Source organism: Orbicella franksi, chromosome 4 (genome assembly GCF_964199315.1).
Source record: "Orbicella franksi chromosome 4, jaOrbFran1.1, whole genome shotgun sequence".
NCBI lineage: Eukaryota > Metazoa > Cnidaria > Anthozoa > Scleractinia > Merulinidae > Orbicella > Orbicella franksi.
Window position 1 is genome coordinate 4,145,606 of NC_138148.1, and position 9,228 is coordinate 4,154,833.

The following is a 9,228-nucleotide window of genomic DNA, read 5'->3' on the forward strand; positions in this document are numbered from 1 at the left end:
TCTAGAACTGCATAATAAGCTTAACGCAAATGCATAGTAATCAAAGTTATTGAGTTTATTTTCGTGTGATTCTTAAAATATTGTTTTTTAATTTGCTTCTTGGATATTGTTCCATTTTAGCGAATGACTTTGTTATTGGCGGCTCGCTTAGATCAGCAAACAATGAATTTTTTATTACGGAGATCCCAGCATTGTTTGGCAAAATAATCATATGTGTAAGTAATTCCTCACGAGTGATTTCCATTGGCTTTCATTGTCACATCTCCAATTAGCTGCTGCTAATGAAATGCACTAGACTTCAGAATTACACATGGTCGCGTACGACTTTCGAAAAGTGAATGGTTTTCTGCCCGAAATCTGATAAATATTTGCATCAAATCAAGGGTGCTTCTTTATATTGATAAGGTGGGTCGGTTTTACTATATCACTTCTTTAGTAAGGAGTTGTAAAACAAAAACGTTTTAGACACTCATTTCTCCAACAAGTGTGTGCTAACAAAGCTGGATTTTGTATAAATTCAAATTATGACTTTTCGTACGTCTAACACAAATGATGTGATGATCCCGGAGAGATGGAGTAATTTGTAGAAGGGCTATTTAAGGAAGCTCTTTTTTATTTGAAAATGATCCGTTTTACTACAATTGTTTTTCGCTTTCGCTAGAATGATCATTGCATAAGTCGCAAAGCTGTAAATTTGGGCAATTGAAGCGAGTACAACCCTATCTGTATGACTCGAAGGAAATCACTGAGTTTATTTTGTTTATTGGTTGAAATAGTGAGAGAAGAATTTCTCAAGATAAACTGTAGCTTTTCGTTTGTAAGTTGAAATATTGCTAATGTAAACTATGACGAATATTTAGTAGTTTATTAAATGTATGTGTCAAATGTAACAAGAATCAATTTTTGACAAACGTGGCATTTCGCAAGAGCATAGTTCATGAATTAAGGAAGCACACATCAGTTTGCACGTTGGCAACACTTGATTGTTTGCATTTATTCCTCTTTATATTTACCTGATAACTCCAGTTCACTCTGTACCGTGATCGTACCACGATATCTCAATAATTTGACATTTAAAGAACATTTCGCCGCTCTTTTAACTTATTCCATCGGTGACTATCCTTTGGTTAAATTTATCCTTCATTTTCAGACGAAATTTGAAGTCTTCAAATCGGTAAACTTCCTCGGACTATCTGTACGTAATCGCCTTTCTATTTTTTAGTACATGCGGGAAAAAATCGCCATAATATACTCTTTTGATCTTTAACAAAAAATGAATCCGAATTCCATCCGGCAATCAGGTGTAGAATTTTGCGATGTATTCGGTAACACGGACAGAAGATAGTTATTCAGCTGTGTGTTATTTTTCTTGAAAAAATGCAGTCTGTTTCCTCTGCAAGGTGGATGTAATTTATGAAACAGTTACGTTTTGCAAGACACCGAAACCATGTTATGTCTGGTCAAATTCAAATAAAAGAATATTATTTCTACGATTTCTAATTTCGAAATGTGAAAGTTTTTAATGACCTAATTATGTGGCACGTCGAGAAGCATTAAACATGGAGCGAAAAAGATCAATGCTCACATGAGTTTCATTTTAATAAAAGATGCGTGCTTACAACAGTGTATAAAATATTAAGGATGTACGATCTTAAAACGGGTAAAACATCGCTAAGGGACAATTATTATGCAAGGCACTGTGTATCCGGAATCCGACACTTCCGATTGGCTCGTTTTGACAAACAGCGACAGGTGTGTTGACAAGCTCTTGACACTGAAAACAATAGAAAAGCCCGCTCAGTGCTGGGAAAGCCAATCAAATGACGATTTGTGACAAGGGTGGTGGTGCGAGTTTGTGTGAAACAGAGCATAGAGTTCCTTTGAGACATCTGCCGCGGCTTGGGCGAAAACATCCAGATTAGTTCCTCTTTATCTTCATTGAAGGTCTTTCAGCTTTGATATTTTTTTACAACTGATGATGCTTGGTAATTTGTGAAGCGTAGAAAGCTATAATGGGCTGGAATAATGGCACGCTAGAGCAACTTTCATTTTTAATGATTTTGATGGTTTTGATTAGTGTTTTGAGGACAACAAAGTGGAAAGGATGTGTAGCTTCATCATTTTAATAGTAACCGGGGAAGTTTGTTCATACAACTGCGGAATCTCTTAGCCTATTTACTCTCGTATTTGTTAGTGTAGGTATGTTTGTGATGCGGCACCGATAAACCAATTTGAGAACACGGTGTCAATATTTTTCCTTCGCCTTTTGCCGTCGGTGACAATGACAGCGCGAGTTACAAATTTTTTAACTTTTCATGAAAGCCGCGTCAAGATCGTGTGGTACCATGCCTATATTTACCTTTAACTAATAAAAATTCTTTTTCCCCATTATAGGTGTGATTTAGGCGATGTGGAATGACCCTTGTAATTCCTATGACAAGTTTGTGGTCGTTTACGATGGAAGATCAGTGTTTGGACGAAGACGAAACACTGCTGTCAGACGAGTGGGAAACACAATCCGAAGAACTTAATTTTCTTTGTAATAACCCGGGGGAGGAAGGTAAGTCAATTCTAAGACATCTAATTGAATTCCCCTTTTCTTTTCAATCTTATAACAACACCTTATTATGTATGAAAAGTGCAGCCAAAGGCCCAGTGCATATATTCATCCCTAATTCGTATGCAGCGATCAACCCTGACTGATTGTTTGAATTAAGCACGATTCTTTTGTCTCCGCTTGTTTAATTTTGCAAAGCTAGGCCTTGAAAAGGTCTCGGTCTATTTAAAAAGCACTTACTGATTGTGCCCTGACCTATTTACTTATTCATCTCCCGTTTCACAGATATATATCGGATCAAAGAAAGAGGAATCAAACGAAAAGAGTCAAGCAATGTTGTCGTTGGAAGCGAAAGCACCGCTGTTTCACTTGTTGATCAACGGCGCTTTATGTTACAGGTCACGTTTGAAAAGTTACGTCGATTAGAAGATCCCGAGGCCTGTCTTAGACGTACAGTTTTGATAAACAATACTCTGAAAATGCTTCACAAGCAAATTTACGCGGAGGAAAACCCTTTTGTTTGTAGCGGAGTTGTGACTTTACACCCGCCCGAGGCTACTTGCACCAAAGATGAATCTTCCCCGTCAAATCCCAAAATGATACGATTAAGTTTTGACAGCAGCGTCACAGAAGACTCACGGACAAAACGTCTCGAAAATACGACTTCTGTAGCACCTGGTGAAGACTTCTGTAGCAGTTGTATTTCCGAAGGATTCACGGACGATGTGGATGATGATGTGTTTGAACCGGCGGAGCAAATTTCCTGCGATCGAGAATCGATATTTGGTGAACTCGACAATGTATTTCATAGTTATATATGTGCCCTGGAAACGTGAGTTGGAACATTTTTAAAGGCTGTTTTCAATTGCAAATGTTTGTACTTTTGTTTATCGTACCTTGGATTTTATTTAAATTTATAGATCCCCAAGGTCAACATATATTTATATATTATTGTACATACATGGCAGATTACAATGACCAAGTAGATATGGTGATCGCTGATGGAGAGATATTTTATGTGTAAGATTGCAAATTAACTTAATATTGCTTTATTAACTTATTGAGATCAAAGCTAGAGATCATATTTGTGCTTCATGTTTGTACAAAAATTCCTTGTTATCAGCAAACTTCGGTTCTTGCACTTGTTAATAAGAATTTGTTATTATTTTTTCCGGGAGCGCGGCGGCAATATCCATACCGAGACAAAGACTATTGAGGTCGGGTATTTATCTTTCATCCGAAGGTTCGTCAATGTTTTTCTATCTTTGTGATAAACAAATAACGTAGTGAGTGTTTTCAAATCAGTGCGTCTAAAATCTTAGCTGTAACCTTATGTCGTGGACATATTCAGCAAGCTTCGCGTTGATGTGTCTTTGAAGTTATACTTTTTGGATATTGAAGAAACGCGTATTTGAAGATATAAAATCTCAGACTTGCCAACATCAAAACGGCTTTATTTTGTAATCCTTTTACTACCACTAGCAGGCTACAATTTTTGAGTCAATGCCATGAAATGGCTGTTTGATTTCTTTTAAATGTATACTTTTGACAAAAAAGAGCAGTTTTGCAAAAAGTCTTCAAGAATACAACTGCAATACGTAGTAAATATTATTGCTAAATTAGATTAGACTCTGGTTGTCCCTGTAATCCCTAACTAAGGAATTTATATAAAAAAAAGCGTAGAGGGGTCAACTGCCATTGGTTTGGGACGTTAAGACAATAGTTTTAGCTCTCGTGGTATTCTAAGCATTCAACAGTTCCTGTGAAATGAACAAGTGCTTAAACACAGGTTGACAAAGGTGAGAAAATTGTGCCTAGTTGTCTCTAAAATACTTAAGTGCAGTGTTCAAGCTTTTTTTTATCTGGTCAGACTTAAAATCTGGAATATACTGCAAGAAATCTTAAATCCTTTCGTGGCAGTTTTGAGTAACAATAATACTGTTAATTATTATTATCTTGAGGCTAACTTTTCAACATACTGACCTATTGACTAGTGACATGTCACATTTTTATCAGCCAAAACAAGTTTTAACCAGCTAGGTTTTCTACTAGATTCTTTTTTTTTTTTTTTTTTTGACAAAGTGTTTTTTGCATGCCTCGCTACAGCTCACCAGATTCTAAAAGCTGTTGGCATTTTGGAGAGGTTAATTAATGAAATAGATATAGGAAATATCTACCTTTTGATGTCATTCCCACTTTAAGCTTTGCACAGGCACGTTTTTTGAGGTTGATTTTCACCAAATGCTGTAGGAATGGCTGTTTTTCATTAATGATGCATTTTGCCAGTAAGGCAGACATTTAATTTGTGAATCGAGTGTAGCTCATAATGCAAATCTGTCCAGGCTCCATTCAAGAGCACTTTTTCACCAAATGCTGTAGGAATGGCTGTTTTTCATTAATGATGCATTTTGCCAGTAAGGCAGACATTTAATTTGTGAATCGAGTGTAGCTCATAATGCAAATCTGTCCAGGCTCCATTCAAGAGCACTGATTGGTAAACTAGCCCTTAACTTATGTGTGATTTGCGTTTGCCCAAGATCAGTCAACGTGGTACATGTTTTGTCACACATTTATCAAAACTTGGTAATGTTGAGAAAAGAAAACTAAAACTGTATAATTTTGCCTGCACCTTAAGTGTAGTCTTAAATAACTGTGTACTTTGTAAAGAAAGAACTTTGAACACAGGTACCAAACCAAGACTGTGAGGTTTTGCCTCCTGCTAGTCAACTTAGACAGGTATTTGCAATCAGTGAGGATGCCGACATCCTCTGTTAGACTGTGTAAGGATTGACTGATCCCTTTAGATACGTTGCTAAGCGACACAAGGAATTCTCACTGCACCATACTGGTGTGACTGCTTGTAGGGAACTTTAAAGTGTTAGAGCTATTTTTTTTTATTGTCATGTCACATATAGTCTGGGGTGTGAATATCTATAAAGGAAAAAAAAAACTCTATGAAAAATATTTACCATATTTTCGTGTAAATATTAGTGCTGAAAACAAAGCTGTGGTTTGTAATTCAATAGGCTAAAGATATAATATTTATGCAACGCCTATTGGTGTTATGGGATTTGTATATTAATGTATTATATGTTTGGTATGTCATTTAATTATGTAAAGCTTTGATCTCAGCTTGTGAAGTGAAAACATAACTTATTATTTGTAGACCTACATGTTATGAAAATCTATCTGGGCCATGTCAAACAAAGCTGGAACAGCTGAAGAATTACAGTAATTTATGACTGGACATTTTGCAATGAAATTATTTGAAAAAATTAAAGTAAGGTGAAGAAAATTAAATTCACAAGTAAATATAATTTATTTGTCATGTCAGACATAAAATCGTGGCCAAAGATGTTATTTTGATTTGGGAACATAATAAAGATTTCATGTGTATCGTTCTTATTTTGTTTTCAAAAAATGATTGCCTGTGAATTAAGAAATTACTATTCTTCTTACTGATCTATTTTTAAAGAAAAATATTTATTTGGCATTCCTCATTTTCACTGTTCATTTAATTTAACAGCTACTGAAACAGTACTTTGTTATGCTGATTAATATTAATAATTATACTTCAAGGTTTCGTTTATTATACTTCAAGGTTTCGTTCATATGCAGCCCATTGGTTAAAGGTGATGTTACTCAGGGCGATTTTAATGCAGATTTTTAATGCTAATTTTTATTCCATGTTACATGGGACAAATTCTAAATTAATGGCACTTTGTTGCAGCAACGGTTGGCAACAGTATGCTACACAAGACACTTTTTAACACAACATTGTAAATTTGGCTGACATTGTTGCAGGTCTTTGAATTGTCAAAAACCTGCAACAAGCTGACACAATAAAATGTTGTGTTAAAGTTTCCATGTGTACCATGTTACGTGATATCAACTTTTCACTCAACAATGTCACACTAAAAATCGGCTTGTGTAACATCACTTTAAAGGAACACACCTTGAAAATGTTTCACATTTGTCAGTTACAGTCCATCTCAGTCTTTCTCATTTGCATCCACCCTTTTTGTAATAATTTGGTAAACTGTCATTGTTGAGGTTTCCCTTCATTTGAAGGCAGTTTTATACTTAAGAAAATGTAACTGGTGACATATTCCCTTTAACCAAAGGAAGTAATTTCCACTCTCTGGTCATTTTGTAATTTTTTGTCAACAGAGCAATTTTCATTTGAGTGTTGTAAACAAAAACCAAAATAGTTCCATCACTTTTATAAAGCCAATCACTTTTTGCAGTGATACAAAACCACAGGAAATATGCAAATTACCTTCAACACTCAGTGAAAACTGTTCTTAGGGTATTATTAATATCATTTTGTTATAATTAAACATATATTACGTAATTAACCAGACAGGCCTCTTGTAAATTGACCAAGATTATAGGTGTCCAATTAGAGCACATAAGATATAATTTAGAACAAATTATTTGCATACAAATCAATTAACTTTTGAAGATGTTTGAAACTCTAATGGCCTAATTGTTATAGTGAATGATTAATTATTCTAGAGATTTCTACTACATACTTCTTACATACATTTGTAAGTAAAAACTGATGAAAATATATGGACTTAATAAAAGATTCCATTCAAACTGCTGGAATGTTCCACTGTTCTTGTTTGAAAGAAAGATCTATTTTTTTGTTATTGGATAATGTGTGAAGCTAAGGTCAACACAGACCGAATGTGTAATATTAGTTGACAAGTACACAGCCCAAGTAACTTTATTGTTTTAGTGTAAATCCGCTGGTTGTTCAAAACTCGACTAGTAAAATATCTATTTAAAAATCCTCATCAGACTCTTTGAAATGAAGTGGCTACCATTTTGTTAACCTCACACTATTGCACTGCTCGCTATCTATGACAGAATAGATAGTGAGTAACGTAGTCAATAAGAGAGTGGCATTCGTGATAGAGCACTAGTAGATTTATACTAAAAGCAAATTTTAACAGTCAGTGGCATGCAAATAAAACAAGTAAGTCACGTAATAAAATAAATAAATAAATAAATAAATAAATAAATAGGAATTTGCAGTGGCACATCCCACAGAGAGGTTCTTTGCCCACCATTTGCAGATTGAATTGGAATTTAGAGGTGTTGATTTTTGATTTTGTGTCATGTTATTTAGCACTGCTGCGCTAATTGGAGACACGCTAAGCCAAGAAACAAGTATTGTAATCCAAGCTGGCTGGAGTTCGACCAGTTAACTATTTACAAAGTGATAATTAATATTATTGTATAATGAGCAACTGGGAAAGAAAACTGTGCCCAGAATGCAGAGTTGGCATCTCTACTGGTGCCCTCTCCCAGTAAGTTGTCATGGCAACTGTTACTAAGCTTCCTTCTGAATTTTCGGGATCTGCTCCTGACAGGGTCATTCAACATGTCCCTGCAAGAAATTATTTCCCACCAGCAGCAGTCTCAAATCTAGTATCAAGATTCTCTTTACAGTTTGTCATCCATTATCTCTGTTTCCCATTGGAGACTTTGGTTCAAAGTTAAGATTAAAGGCAAGATAACATATTATGTAGTTCTACACAGCAAGCTTGTTCTTTGCCTACTATTCCGTTTATTTCAATCATTTCAGAGTCGTGAGAAACACTTGGTGCTGCAGAATTTTGTGTACAGAAAAAACTCGTGTGACCTGTTAGCTCTTCCAGATGGAGAACAAATCATCCAGTCCACAGAATTGGTTATCAGATCTACAAGATGCAAAGAAAAAAAGCTTGAAACACGTTATTCTGCAGTTCCAGGGAATAGATATTCGTATGGACCCCTGGGAGATCATTGAAAATTCTGAGGGATTGAGGGGTCCCAACAATTTAAAGGAGTGCACGATTTCCAGAGGGATGAGGGGTTCACAACAACAATCTTCTGTGTGCAGGCTATGGATATTTTATGAAACCATTCTATGCATAATTTCAGTATAACTTTGAATGTTAGATGAGGTGCCGTGGTTGATTACTACTGCACTTGTTGGGGGGTGGGGGGAGTTGGCTGTCCCTTCGTGAATTGGATATATTTTTGTTAGCATATCTTAAAGAAAATATACAACAAAAAAGAGAAGAACAGTTACTATAGTTGCGAATATACCTTACATTAGCATGCCACAAAGTTGTAAATTTTCAAAAGTATAATTTATTAGCCCACTTGTCATTTATCACAATACATTAAGAGATCGTAAATCAAAAACTAAGCTAATTCATAATCATTTCCAGCCATTTGCATGGCACTCGTTCTACATAAGTATTCCTAAATTAAGAAAACATTGCACTGAAAAAGGAACTGCAAATAAGCCAAATTCTTCACAGCTAGGCATGCGAATGTTCTAGCTCCATAAATCAGTCAATTCGACTTCTTTATAAAATATTTTCGAGTGGCTTGACTCAATAATTTCCTATTTGGATAACGTAATTATTTAGCTGCAGACTGCATTTCAAAAGCACGGTAAACTTACAAAGCTTGCCGTGTTATACATAGAGATATTATAATACAGTATAAATTACCTACAAATATGCTGCAAAAATACTCTGTTACAACTTCAAATACATCTCCAAATTCACATAAAATATTTATTTCGTATTGCATATAAAAAAAGTTGTGGATTCTATCGGCAAAACCGAATATAAATAGACTAAAGCCCACAAGCTGAAACTTAATAT

At 35.2% G+C, this 9,228-nt stretch overlaps 1 protein-coding gene across 4 annotated transcripts; it reads left to right on the forward strand.

Moving 5' to 3' along the window:
• Positions 1-341: 341 nt before the first annotated feature.
• Positions 342-8,823, forward strand: LOC145486033 (uncharacterized). Of its 4 annotated transcripts, none has more exons than XM_081464732.1 (3): positions 342-405; positions 2,395-2,560; positions 2,843-8,823. In XM_081464732.1, exons 2-3 carry the CDS (start codon positions 2,416-2,418, stop codon positions 3,391-3,393), a joined length of 696 nt encoding a protein of 231 aa, XP_081320858.1. In that variant the 5' UTR covers positions 342-405; positions 2,395-2,415; the 3' UTR covers positions 3,394-8,823. The 4 variants fall into 4 exon arrangements, with proteins under 4 accessions (XP_081320858.1, XP_081320857.1, XP_081320856.1 ...); XM_081464731.1 differs by lacking the exon at positions 342-405 and adding an exon at positions 1,681-2,199; XM_081464730.1 differs by lacking the exon at positions 342-405 and adding an exon at positions 1,681-1,944.
• The last annotated feature ends 405 nt before the right edge of the window (positions 8,824-9,228 follow it).

Coding starts and splice junctions, on each gene's coding strand:
- LOC145486033 (XM_081464732.1), top strand. CDS start 2,416: ATGACCCTTGTAATTCCTATGACAAGTTTGTGGTCGTTTACGATGGAA. Junction 2,561..2,842: donor TAATAACCCGGGGGAGGAAG/GTAAGTCAATTC, acceptor CCCGTTTCACAG/ATATATATCGGATCAAAGAA.